This window comes from Myiozetetes cayanensis, unplaced genomic scaffold (genome assembly GCF_022539395.1).
Source record: "Myiozetetes cayanensis isolate MyiCay16 unplaced genomic scaffold, myiCay2020 scf316, whole genome shotgun sequence".
NCBI classification, from domain to species: Eukaryota; Metazoa; Chordata; class Aves; order Passeriformes; family Tyrannidae; genus Myiozetetes; species Myiozetetes cayanensis.
This window is the reverse complement of record NW_026087540.1, coordinates 8995-23005: the sequence shown is the minus strand read 5'-3', so window position 1 is coordinate 23005 and position 14011 is coordinate 8995. Positions and strand designations below refer to the sequence as shown.

The following is a 14011-nucleotide window of genomic DNA, read 5'->3' as shown; positions in this document are numbered from 1 at the left end:
CTACACACCAGAAGACAGGCAGTTTGATGCTTCAAAAAAGCATCCAGTCATCATTTTCTGCAGGGCATCCCGGAGCTCCTGATTCCTCAGGCTGTAGATGAGGGGGTTCAGTGTTGGAGGTACCACCGAGTACAGAACTGACAGAGCCAGATTCGGGGATGGGGAGGAGATGGAGGGGGGCTTCAGGTAGGCATATGCTGTAGTGCTGACAAATAGAGAGACCACAGCCAGGTGAGGGAGGCAGGTGGAAAAGGCTTTGTGCCGTCCCTGCTCAGAGGGAATCCTCAGCACAGCCCTGAAGATCTGCACGTAGGAGAAAACAATGAAAATGAAACAACCAAACCATAAAAAGGAAATAACCACAAGAAGTGCCAGTTCCCTGAGGTAGCCTGAGTGTGAACAGGAGAGCTTGAGGATGTGTGGGATTTCACAGAAGAACTGGCCCAGGGCATTGCCCTGGCACAGGGGCAGGGAAAATGTATTGGTTGTGTGCAGCAGAGAATAGAGAAACCCAGCGGCCCAGGCAGCTGCTGCCATGTGGGCACAAGCTCTGCTGCCCAGGAGGGTCCCGTAGTGCAGGGGTTTGCAGATGGCAACGTAGCGGTCATAGCACATGGTGGTGAGGAGGAAATACTCTGTGGAGATGAAAAAGGTAAAGAAAAAGACCTGGGAAACACATCCCATGTATGAGATGGTTGTGGTGCCCCAGAGGGAGTTGTGCATGGCTTTGGGCACAGTGGTGCAGATGCAGCCCAGGTCTGTGAGGGAGAGGTGCAGCAGGAAGAAGTCCCTGGGGCTGTGCAGGTGCTGGTCGCAGGCTACGGCGCTGAGGATGAGGCCGTTGCCCAGGAGGGCAGCCAGGGAGATGCCCAGGAAGAGCCAGAAGTGCAGCAGCTGCAGCTCCCGCCTGTCTGCCAATGCCAGCAGCAGGAACTGGGCCATGGAGCTGCTGTTGCACATTTGCTGTCTCAGGGTTTCGTTTTCTGTTGAGGAGAAAAAGCAGAACTGAATTAGGCCAGACTCGATCAGAAAAACATATTGCATGTCTCAGCAATTCAACATTCAGGGCCTCTTCTCAGGAAGATCTCTGCATCCCTCTCCCCTGAGCTCTGGGGTTTGCTGCCTGAAGGGGGATTGAGAGCAGGGACCCTGGAATGGGCTCCTGAGGAATCCTTCTTGCTGTGCAGTCAGAGGCAACTTGGAGCACAGGGTGACCTCCAATTAAATGTACTTGGGATGTATCCAAATGTTTCCAGAACTGCTGTTCACAGTTTGCACAAGCGAGAACAGAGGGAGGGGATTTGGGTACTTTATTTGTTCCAGTTCCTGATGCCAGGAGTGAGTTTGGATGGTTAAAATCTATGACATTTCTAATGTGCTCCAAGTGAAATCTTGTGAGTGCTGAGAGGCAAAGGGATGGTCTCTTGGTGCAGAGACCAGAGCTGGCCATCTTTCTTGTTCAAAGCTGTCCTTGGCTGGCAGCTTGGAGCTGAAGGGGGATCACCCTTAGGAAATCCCTTAAAAAGAAACAAGGCACTTCTGGGAGCAGAGGGATCCCCGTTCAGAGAGCAGATTGACAGAATCCTTCCCTTTCCTCAGGGTGCCTGATTAGGATCTCATCTTTCTCCTCCCAGACTGCCACATATAGGGATCATTGCAGCTCCCAAGTACAGCTGCCCAGAGCATTTCCATGGAGTTTTCTCCACAGGGATCCTGTGCAGCACAGAGATACTGTGGCAAAGCTGTGCCCTTCTGGAGGGCACCTGCAGCCCTGCAGGACACCCAGGGAAACAGCTGAAGAGCCTGAAGTTGCCTGGAGGGCACTTGGGCACTTTGCTCCCACACACACATCCCCACAGCAGCACCCAAAGGGTTGGTGTCTGCACAGGAATCTGCCCCCCCAAACCCCACACTGGCTCAGAAAAGCCAAAGGGTGAGAACAAGGAGAGCCCAGGCAGCAGGGGATGGCAGGGAAATGCCCCAGTGCTGCTGCCAAGGGAGGAGGGACAGGCAGAGCCAGATGGAAATGAGGGCCTTGTCCTTGCTTGGGCTCTGGCTGCTGCAGGGCAATGCCCAGCCCAGCCCCCGTGGGCCTGAGGGCAGAGGCTCTGCTTGGGCTGGCAAAGGAGCCCAGGCAGGAGCTGCTCAGGGAAGGGCTCTGTGCCACAGACACAGGCAGGGAGGGGCCACATCCCCCTGGCCAGCACTTGTGGCAGCAGCTGCCTCTCCCTCCCTGCCTGGGTGTGTGCGAGGAGCTGTTCCTGCCAGCAGCCCCTCCCTGTGCCCAGCTCAGCTCCCTGCCAGTGTTGCCAGAGCCCATGCCCAGCCCAGGGCCCAGGGCAGCTCTACCTGGGCAGGGGCTGCAGAGCAGATCCCAGAGGCCCTGCGCTGGCTGGGAAGGGGCAGGTGTTGGCAGTGGATGTGCTTCCTGAGCAGGGCCCCTGCAAATGGCAGCAGGTGCAGCTGAAGCTGGGAGGAGCCCTGAGCCTGCAGCTGAAGGGCCCTGCCCAGCCCTGGCCTGCCAGGAGGGCTCACTCTTCCCCCCACCCCTTCTCCATGCAGGGCCGTGGCAGCTCCTTGGCCGGGCTGAGAGCTGCCCCTGGCAGGCAGCAGAGTCCCTGCCCCAGCACACACAGCCCTGGGGGCAGGACCCTGCTCTGCCCCACAGCCCTGGGCACCCCTGGCTGCACCCCCACCTTCCCACCCCACAGCCAGCCCTGGCACAGGGAACCTTCTGGCCCTGGGCCTCTGATGGGCCACCACCAAGTCCTGCTCTGCAGCAGCTTCTCCTGCTGCCCCCAGCAAATCCAGTACAGCCATCCTGACAGCTCCTGCCAGGGCTGCCATTTGGCAGCTGCAAGAGCCACTTGCAGCAACTCCCCTGCACTGCTCTGCAGCCACAGCCTTCCCGTGCCAAAGGGCTGCCAAGGTTCCTCCCCTGAGCAGCTCTGCCCTATCCTCCCAGCCCAGGATCCCTTTCACCTCCTGCTCCCTTCTCCTGCCTGCCCTTGCTGCCTGCAGCTCGTGCCCTGCTCTGCCATAGGGCCACTTCCTCTGCCCTGCAGGGACTGGGAGAGGCCTTCTGAAAGATCCTACAAGCTGTGGGCTGTGGCAGCTTTAGGAGATCCCTGCAGGAAGGGAAGTTTAAGTGTCCTCCAGCCAGAGAAATATCCATTCAAAACCTGGGAAGGTTTGTCGTGTAGTGAGAGCTCAGTCCCCTCCCAGCCCAGGCTTCCTCTCATCTCTCTGCCTTCTCTCCTGTGCCCAGGGTGCTGCAGGCAGTGCCCTAAGCCCTGCTGGGCTGTGCAGAGGAGCTGCTATTGGGTAGAACTCTTTCTTGAAAGCTGTTCTTGGTTGCCAGGAGCTCCCTGTGTGCCAGGAGCCCAGCCCAGCTCAGCAGCCTCGGGGGCTTTGGGGATGAGTCCCTGAACATCAGACCCTGAGGAGAGATGCAGGAACCTCTTGAGATACCAAAGTGAGATTCAAACTGTGAAGTTTCTTGTAGTGTTAATGGGTCCCACTGAGGCATCCAACAGAGAAAAGACCTTGTTAGAGCACAAACCTGGAAACTGTAATGACAGGTCAGAGAATTATCAAGGTTGGAAGATACCATCAGGATCTTCTAGTATAATTGTCAAGCAGAACCATGTCCAAAAATCATAGAATCCTAGAATTAAGTGGGTTGGAAGAGACCTCTGAGATCATCAAGTCCAACCCTTGATCCAACCCTACTGTGATTACTAGATCATGACAGTGCCACATCCAGCCTCATCTTAAAAAGCTCCAGGGACACAGTGAATCCACCACCTCTCTGGGCAGGCCATTCCAATGCCTGATCACTCCATCTGTAAAGAACTTTTTTCTAATATCCAACCTGAACTTCCCTTGGCACAGCTTAAACTTTGCCCTCTTGGCCTACTGCTGATTGCCTGGGAGAAGAGACCGACCCCCACCTGGCTACAACCTCCTCTCAGGGAGTTGTAAAGAGTGATGAGGTCACCCCTGAGCCTCCTCTTCTCCAGACTAAACAAGCCCAGCTCCCTCAGTCTCTCCTCACAGGACTTGTGCTGCATTCCCTTCCCCAGCCTGGTTGCTCTTCTCTGGACCTGCTCCAGCCCCTCCATGTCCTTCCTGACCTGAGGGGCCCAGAACTGGACACAGTATTTGGGTGTGGCCTCACCAGCCCTGAGTACAGGGGAAGAATCACTTCCCTTGTCCTGCTGGCCACACTGTTCTTGATCCAGGCCAGGATCCATTGGCCTTCTTGGCCACCTGGGCACACTCTGGCTCATGTTCGATCATGTCGATCCTCATGATCCATGCTCAACCTGTCGATGCAAACTCCCAGATCCCTTCCTGCCTGGCTGCTCTCCAGCCACTCTGTGCCCAGCCTGTAGTGCTGCAGGGGTTGTTGTGGCCAAAGTGCAGGACCCGGCACTTGGCCTTGTGGAATCAGCCCAACTCTCCAGTCTGTCCAGGTCCTTCTGCAGAACCCTCCTGCCTTCCAGCAGATCTACACTCCCTCCCAACTTGCTGTCACCTTCAAATTTGTTAATGATGGACTCAATCCCCTCATCTAAATCATCCATGAAGATATCAAACAGAACTGGGCCCAGCCCTGATCTCTGGGGACACCACTGGTGACTGGATCCCAACTGGATGCAACCCCGTTCCCCACCACTCTCTGGGCCCAGCCCTCCAGCCAGTTCCTAACCCAGCACAGAGTGCCCTGTCCAAGCCCTGGGCTGCAGCTTTTCCAGGAGTGTGCTGTGGGAGATGGTATCAAAGGCTTTGCTGGAGTCTAGGGAGACACATCCACAGCCTGCCCCTCATCCATCAGGCGGGTCACCTGATCATAAAAGGAGATCATGTTGGTCAGACAGGACCTGCCCTTCCTAAACCCGTGCTGACTGGCTCTGATCCCTTGTCCATCCTGTTGGTGCTGTGTGATTGCATTCAGGATGATCTGCTCCATAACCTTGACAGGCACTGAGGTCAGGCTGACAGGCCTTGAGGTTCCCAGATCCTCCTTCTGGCCCTTTTTGTGGATGGGTGTGACATTCCCCAAGTTCCAATCATCTGGGACCTCCCCAGAGAGCCAGGACTGTTGGGAAATGATGGAGAGCAGCTTGGCAAGCTCTTCTGCCAGCTCCCTCATCATCCTAGGATGGATCCCATCTGGTCCCATGTGTGGATCCAGGTGGCTCAGTAAGTCACTGACTATTTCCTCCTGGAACACAGGGGGGCTGTTCAGCTTCCTGTCCCTGTCTACCAGCTCCAGAGCCCAGCTGTCCTGAGGGCCACCTGTCCTACTGGTGAATACTGAGGCAAAGTAGGTGTTAAGTACCTCAGCCTTCTCCTCATCCCTGTTAACTGTTCCCCTCCAAGTCATAAAAGCACTGTCCTCAGAAATCAATACACCTCACAATGGGGCTCTCATCATAAAGCCAATGACCCCAGTAATGCCATAAAGCTCAGAAAGACTCCAGCGTCATAAAGCCCATCCACCTCATAAAAGAGCTGTCATCATAAAAGCCCTGTCTTCACAACACCCTTACATGTCATAATGGTGCTGTCCTCATAAGGCCCATGAACCTCATAAGAGGCTCTCATCATATAGTCGCTCTCCTCATAAACCCCATCCACTTCATAATGCTGCAGCCCTCATAAAGGCACTGTCCTCATAAACCTCATACACCTCAGAATGGTGCAGGCTTCATAGGGCCACTGTCCTCCAAAGCCCATAAACCTCCTCATGAGGTTGTCATCATAAAGGAGATTTTCTCATAAATGCCATAAACCTCATAACAGCCTTGTCCTCATAAAGCCCATACACTTCATAATGGGGCTCACATCATAAAGGCCATTTCCTCATACACCCCATCCACCTCCTAATGGTGCAGCCCTCATAGAGGCACTGTCCTCATAACCCTCACACACCTCAGAGTGGTGCAGGCTTCACACCTTCTTCATCACTGTGGAGTTCCCTGTACCCACTGCCCCATCCACGGCACCCCAAGAAATACTAAACCAAAGATCACCACCCTTGATCACACAGACAATACTGATTGTAAAACTGCAAAATAGAAAGCCCCTCTGGGAATGGCTTGGGGGTGCTCTGATGGAAAGGTTTATTCCCATTTGTCACTAGAGCAGCATGCTGGCCTTAGGGGTGGACCTGGAATTCCCTCTCTTTGTCCCAGACATGACTTTGCTTTCACTCAAGTGTCTAAAGAATGTCCTCATTGCAGAATTATTCCCTCTTCAAAAGCAGCACAAATACCACAATGGGCAATTAAAGGGATTGATTTTCCAGATTATTGTACCATTGGATGAGCGGGCAGGTGGCCACGTGCTCAGCGTGCTCCTGCAGCTGGGTGGTGGGTGGTGGGTGGTGGGTGGTGGGTAGTGGATGGTGGGTGGTGGGTAGTGGGTGGTGGGTGGTGAGGGATCCGCTCCTGCTCCCGCGCCCGTCCCGTGCTGCATGCATGGGAGACGCTGCCACGCCGATCTGTGCAGTCAATGTCTTGGAGAAGCCATCAGGAGCTCTGTTTCGCTGGTGGAGAGGTGGAGCAGTTGGTGGATGACCGGTGGCCGTGCAGAGGGGTGGCCGGGCCGTGGGGCTGGGCCAGGCTGGGTTGGGCTGGGCTGGGTGGGAGCCAGGAGGGGGCTGGACAGACCTGAGGGCTCCCCAGACCGCTGAGGGGTGGGTGGATGGTCTCATTTGGAGGGAGAAGATCCCCGGGCCAGGCTGGGTCAGGCTGGGTGGGAGCAGGGGGGGCCGGACGGACCTGGGGGTTCTCCAGTCCGATGCAAGGGCAGGCAGGGCGATCCTATTTGGGGGGCCGTGGGTGAGCTGTGCAAGGGGGGAATTGCAGTTGCCCGGTGCAGGGGAGGGGTGAGGTTGGGGTGGGTAGTGGGTTTCTCTAGGGGTAGAGGGGGTTTGGGCTGCACAGGGGCTGTGGAGGGTGCCCAAGGCCCAGGTGGATGCGAATACCCCTTACATGTGTGCCCGCCCTGCCCAGGGGTATGCCAGGATGGCTCCTGTTCAGACATTTATCACAGTGAGGATGGGATGTGATGGGCTTGGTTTGCCTGCGGCTTCTGCCCAGGAATGGTTTGTTCTTTAATTATAGTGTCTTGGAGGGGTGTTTAGGGCAAGGAAATGTCCCTGGGTTAGAGTGTAGGAAGTTGTGAGGAAAAGTAGGGAGAGAAGAGCTTGTCCAAACTATTTCAGTGGGGAGAGGCCTGAATGCCCTTATGAGGTTGTGAGCTGTGCTGGTATTTGCCTCTGGAAGGGTCTCCTATGCCAGAAAGGTCAAAACTGAAGGGTCAGATAAAAGGTGTCCATGGGCAGCCTTCCAGCAGTCATCCTAGGAGAAAGACAACTCAAATTTCAAACCTGGGCAGATGGAACTCGCTTAGCCCTGTAAGGCCATCCATCCAAGAGAAGGATACTCCAATCCAAACCTACATCCTGAGGACCTCACTGTCACCGTCCAAGCTTGCCTGGCCCTGGCAGATGAAGCTCAGGAGTAAAGGGTGGGATCAGTTCTGCGCAAACTGAGCCTCACCTAAAAAATCCACTGTGCAGACTCGAAGGTTATACCCACACTTGTAAAGCCCTGCAGTGACAGGCGAGGGATGAAACGGCAGGTGATAAAGGTGCACTGGAAGCCGCAGACCCAACCCTGCATGCAGGCGGTTCAGGACATTGGTCACCTGAGACTGACCCCAGAGATGACAGACTCACTCAGCAGCATCCTGAATGACCAAGCAGCCTTTTTCAAGGAGAGCACTGCTTGCTCCACATGGAGAGGGGCCTAGAAAAGGTGACCTAACCAAAGTTCTTCTCCACCCTTCAGCCGGTTGGTTAACCGTGGCCAACGGGCATCTTCTGTTGCAGTCAAAGAAAGATTAGGAGTCAAATACATACACCTGCCTTTGAACGGATGTCCAAACTGACACTCACATGCTGGAACATCAGAACCATGCTTCTCCCTAAGATTGTACTCTATGGGGAATTTGTCCCTGGCTGCTGCAAGAGAGGAGCCCCGAAGAGGAGATACAAGGACTCCCTGAAATAATCTCTCAGCCTTGGCCATATTGATCACCACCATTGGTCTACCCTGGCCTCCAGTCGGGAGGCCTGGAGACACACCATCTATAACGCTGCTGCTGCTGCTTTTGAGAACACATGCAGGCTTACTCTCAAGGAGAAAAGACAACACAGAAAGAATCACATCTTGTCGATATCACCATAGGAGTCTTTCCGCTGTGCCTTCTGCAGCCAGACTTGTCTATCTCACATTGGCCTTTTTAGCCGTCAGTGTGCTTGTAGCAAGCGTGGGTAGAGCCCTTCTCAAATCTTCATTCACGAAGCCCAGCCATGATAATAACATTCACAGCACAGTCAATGAACACACAGAAGTAGAGTTGTGAACATCTGTGTGTGTAAAGGTACCTCTCAAAAATTCCCCTTGTTGTTAGGGAAATGCTCCTGTCAAATGCCTTTGTGTTCCCAGCAGACAAGGGTGACATCTGGAGGAGTGTGTATGTGTGTCTGTTTTTGCATATCAGCCCAGGCCTCCTTGACAGCAACAGTCTGCTGAATGTCACCAACTTGAGGGTTCCCAGGTTCCAGGAGGCAATGTTTTACCAAGGCTGCAAATGGTAATTGCACCTCCTTGGTTGGGCAGCTGATGATTGTGATTGTTCCCAACCTCTGGCATGCAAGAGCTCCTGGTATGGTCAGGCAGTGCCTCGTGGCTCCACTGGGATGCTCCAGGGACACTTCACTGCTCAGCCCCTTCGGTCAAGGCTTGGTTGGATTGGTTGGTTGGATCTGTCCCAAGCACTTCATAATTCAGTCTGAATAGATAAGAAAATCAAGACCTTTTATGTCTGACAGTCCATCAGACTTTATCCCTATCCCCACCTCACCATTCCCTCATCCAACCCCTGGGACTCAAAGCAGCCTTGGACTCCAATGGAATGAAGTTCAACAAGGCCAAGTGCCGGGTCCTGCACTTTGGCCACAACAACCCCATGCAGCGCTACAGGTTGGGGACAGAGTGGCTGGAGAGCAGCCAGATGGAAAGGGATCTGGGGGTGCTGATCGACGGGAAGCTGAACATGAGCCAGCAGTGTGCCCGGGTGGCCAAGAAGGCCAATGGCATCCTGGCCTGCATCAAGAACAGTGTGGCCAGCAGGAGCAGGGAAGTGATCCTTCCCCTGTACTCTGTGCTGGTGAGGCCGCACCTTGACTATTGTGTTCAGCTCTGGGCCCCTCAGTTCAGGAAGGATATTGAGGTGTTGGAGCGGGTCCAGAGAAGAGCAACCAGGCTGGTGAAGGGACTTGAGCACAAGTCCTATGAGAAGAGGCTGAGGGAGCTGGGGTTGTTTAGTCTAGAGAAGAGAAGGCTTAGAGGTGACCTCATCACTCTCTTCAACTACCTGAAGGGAAGTTATAACCAGGTGGGGGTCGGTCTCTTCTCCCAGGCAACCAACAACAGGACAAGGGGACATGGGCTCAAGCTCTGCCAGGGGAAGTTTAGGTTAGATGTTAGGAAGAAATTCTTTACAGAGAGGGTGATCAGACATTGGAATGGCCTGCCCAGAGAGGTGGTGGATTCACCATCCCTGGAAGTTTTTAAAAAGAGATTGGACATGGCCCTTAGTGCCATGATATAGTAATTAGAGTTGGATCAGGGGTTGGACTTGATGATCTTGGAGGTCTTTTCCAACCCAATCTATTCTATGATTTGTTGCACGTGCGAGACCCAGTGGAAACTTCACACACACCAATGTGATGTTCGGAAGCACCATCTTTATTCAAAATTACACTTACTTTTATACAATTCAATAACTACCACATATTTGACTACTTAACCTATTATTGGTCATACAGACAAAACATACACTGTTCACACGATTATTATTGGTTAGTTAACATATCTTATTTTCTAAATTCTTCTCCTTCTAAATCTAACTACAACGCTTCTATTCCCATGCCTCCTGGCAGGTTCAGCTTAAACTCCCTTCTGCAGGTGTTGTTTTTCTCATCCCTGTAGATGTCCAGTCTTTGTCATGTTCTCAAAACACTTAGTCCTTGAGACTCCTCAGATTCCCATCAGTTGGTTTACTCCTGCCTTAACCCAAAAGGTCTCTAATTCTCCTACAATGATTCTATGATTCTATGAAATCTGAGCTTCCTCCACTAAAGGCTGGGCCTGCAGGTTTCAGCTCCTTGGCACCAACTCCCACCTGCTTGGCTTGGAGAAAGAGCTGCACGAGACACAGAGGGATGTTCATTTATCGCCAGCAAACAAAACCAGGGGAAGGTACAGCTCAGTAAAAAATCCCTTAATCCTCTGCTGTAGTCCACTTTCTGCAGTAGATTGTCTGAGACCGATCTTCTACCACAAGACAACTACTTCAAAGGACTATATATATATAAATCTGTGTATATATACGCGGGATATAAGCAAATACATGACATATAAGTGTTACGTAAAAATAGTATGGAATAAGGGGTGGAGAATGTAGTAGTTTTAAGACTAGGCCTTCCTTGGTGACCAGGTTGTAACCAAGGAACCAAGGCCATGTTCCCAGTATTCCATACGATTTTACGTAAACAAGAGTATAAATAAGAAGAGAGAGGAAACTCTCGTTCTCTTTCTTCCGGCGGACCGAAGGCGAAGGTAGCTTTGCTGTCGCTCTGCCCGGGCGAAGGAGTGAGGCCTAGCGCATCTGGTTGGCCTTGAGAGGCAGAGAGTGCCGGCGGTTGTGTGGTGTGGTTCGCTATCTCTGGAGGGAAGTATTTGCATTATATCCCTTTTAATTCCTTTTCCCTTTTCCCTTTCCCTTCCCTTTTCCCCTTTGGGGGGTTCCCTGTATATAATTTTCTTTGTATATATATATATATAAATCTTCCACTACCAAAAATGTCGTGGTTTTGCTCTGGCTCAATTTATTTTTACATCCCCCACACAATTACTATCAGTTGAGAGAAGGTTTATGCAGACAAAAAGAGACTGAATTAAAAAAAAAGTATGAGTATTTATTATTAACAAACTAAAACTAAAGAATTATATTTACAACAATTCTACTTAAGTGAAATGTATTATGTATTTACAGAAGATATACTTTTCCCCCCACCTCCCTTTATATCAGTCCAAGGAGGAGAAGCAGTCTTTTTCTGTTTTCAGAATTCCAGCTCTCTCTCTCTCTCTCTAGTAACTCTGCAGCACTTTCATCGCAGTTGGAACTTCTTTATCTCTCTCTTATTCTGTGTTGGCCTCCAGGGCTGGGCCTACCCCCCTCCTGGGCTAAAACCGAAGGCTGAGGGTTACCCAGGTCCTGAAGGGTCTCCTTCCATAGGTTTGCAAGGGGACACTTGCTTACTATGGATCTTCTTCCACAGGGTTACAGGGGATAATGGTTTAAGAGTTCACCCCTGTTTCCCTATGGAGGTCCCTCCCCATGGGAGAACAGTCCTTGATTGACTTCTTGGCATGGGTCTAGTCTGGATCCCTTACTCGGATCCCAATATCCCACCTGAGCCATTTTCTGCTCCAGCGTAGGTTCTCTCTAGCACCAGCAGCACGGATCCCACACATGGATCCCAACATCCCTACCTGAACCGTTTTGTGTTCCAGCGTAGGTTCTAATACCTGTCAGGGTCATAAATCTTCAACAGCAGCAGCATGGATCTCTCACTGAGATCCCAAACTTATCTGAGCCGTCTCGCTCCAGCATAAGCATCGATCCCTTCGAGGGTCACAAAGTCTTTAACAGGACTCTGCCTCATCTGAGCCGCTTTTACTCCAGCATAAGGCTTTCTCTCTGTTAAAGTCACAAATCTCTGGTGCATCCACAAGCTCCTCTGTGAGCCGCACGGGGGGTCTCTTCACCCCAACAAACTTCTACAGGTGGCAGGGTTTTATTTTTCAGTCTTTACCCTGCTGAAGGGAGGGAGAGTGAAAAGGAGAAAAAAGCAGCTCTCCCCCCTTCGAACTTTTCTTCTCTCTTCTGTGCTGCCAGCTTCGACCTTGAAAATCCTGTTATCTCATGGCTGGAATTCTTCTGCAGCGGTTTCTCGTCTAAGCAGTTCGTCTTTTAAACCTTTTTTTTTCTTCACTCTCTCACAAGAGAGAAGGGAGGCTTCAGTGCTGCAACTGCCCCCCCCGGCCCAAGCCGGGGAGGAGGGCCCTTGGCCCTCCTCGGGCCCGCTACCCTTCTACATGGCTGCTGTTCTTAATTTCAACTGCGCCACAACCTTCTCTTCCGTTTTTCTTAAAGATGTAATTAGCAAAGGCGTCACTGAACTTTTTGATTGGTTTTTTGTCCGGAAATTACCTGGACAAAACCATCCTCAGCCCCAGGGATGGGCTGGTGGGCAAAACCACGACACATGTTCTCAAAACACTTAGTCCTTGAGACTCCTCAGATTCCCATCAGTTGGTTTACTCCTGCCTTAACCCAAAAGGTCTCTAATTCTCCTACAATGATTCTATGATTCTATGAAATCTGAGCTTCCTCCACTAAAGGCTGGGCCTGCAGGTTTCAGCTCCTTGGCACCAACTCCCACCTGCTTGGCTTGGAGAAAGAGCTGCACGAGACACAGAGGGATGTTCATTTATCGCCAACAAACAAAACCAGAGGAAGGCACAGCTCAGTAAAAAATCCCTTAATCCTCTGCTGTAGTCCACTTTCTGCAGTAGATTGTCTGAGACGAATGGCAAACACTCAAGCCCAGATCCCAAGATCCCCCAAACACTCCCTGCCCTGGACTCTGTCCATATTTGCCCTTTGCACACAGCGAGTCACACACTGAAGTCACAAGTTCCCACGGTCCATAGAGCAAGGAAAAGGGAGAAAGTGAATGAATTTCTTTGCTGTGCAGAACTACATCTGTGTAGCTGGGCAGGCCCCAGGAGTGGTGGGGAATGGAGTTCCATCCAGGGGTGTTCCCAGGGCTCAGCACTGGGCTCAGGGCAGTTCAGTGTCTTTATCAATGATCTGCACAAGGGGATCAGGGCAGCCTCAGTCAGTTCACAGGTGACACCAAGCTGGGTGGGAGTGTTGATGTGCTGGAGGGCAGGAAGGCTCCGCAGAGGGATCTGGACAGGCTGCATTGATGGGCCCAGGACACTTGGAGGAGGGTCAACAAGGCCAAGTGCTGGGTCCTGCCCTGGGCTCACAACCACCCCAAATCCCTGGCCATGGCCTGCAACTGGTCCCCACAGCCTGTCCTGTGTCCTGAATCCCTCTACTTTCAAGGACTTGGTGGGACAAGGGAGCTCTGTGCTCTGGGTACGGAGGGAGCTCCAAGTGCCACTGGAGTGGGAACCACAACTCATCAGGTTTGTATCCTCTGGGAGGTCTGGAGTTGGTGAGACTTAGAGCCACAGAAAGGTTTCTATTCATGGCCAATATTAAAAAAAAAAAAAGTAAAGATGATACATCTTAGAAACATCCAAACTCTTCTCTCAGCTCTGTGCCATGTCCCAGCAGCATCTGTCACCTTTTCTCAAGGGATTTCCATACAGGAAGAGTTTTAGACACAGACATAAGACAAAGTTGTTTTGTGATAGATATAAACACAATTAAGGTGTTGACTAATGTGCTGTTTAAACTTCTGAAAGTCTGGGCAGCTCCCTGATGCTCAAAGCATGAAACCAGTCAATTGAGAGGCGCTGAGTGACCAGAGAGCAAGTGGAGGAGGAAACCAGGGAGCAACGGGAAGGACACACATCCAGCAGATCTACTGAAGGGATGTCCTGAGACATGGCCATTCAAACAGCAGAGCTGGAAACACCTGAAGGCAGAGGGAGATGAAGTTCTAGACTGAAGAGCGGTAATACAGGTAGAGGGGAAGGTCAGAATTTCTTCTCCTGCCATCAGTACACTTCCAGGAAATTCTTGTTCTGTCACGATGGGAAAACTTTGCCATTTCTCAGAAATACCCAAATGACCCACTAATAAAAATGTGTTTATATATTATTTA

The 14011-nt window shown here is 51.9% G+C and overlaps 1 protein-coding gene across 1 annotated transcript; it reads right to left on the bottom strand.

Annotated features, from left to right (window-relative positions):
• LOC126645838 (olfactory receptor 14J1-like) lies at positions 1 to 972 on the bottom strand. The gene has a single exon (XM_050326652.1). It carries the CDS (start codon positions 958 to 960, stop codon positions 1 to 3), a length of 960 nt encoding a protein of 319 aa, XP_050182609.1. The 5' UTR covers positions 961 to 972.
• Between the last annotated feature and the right edge of the window lie 13039 nt (positions 973 to 14011).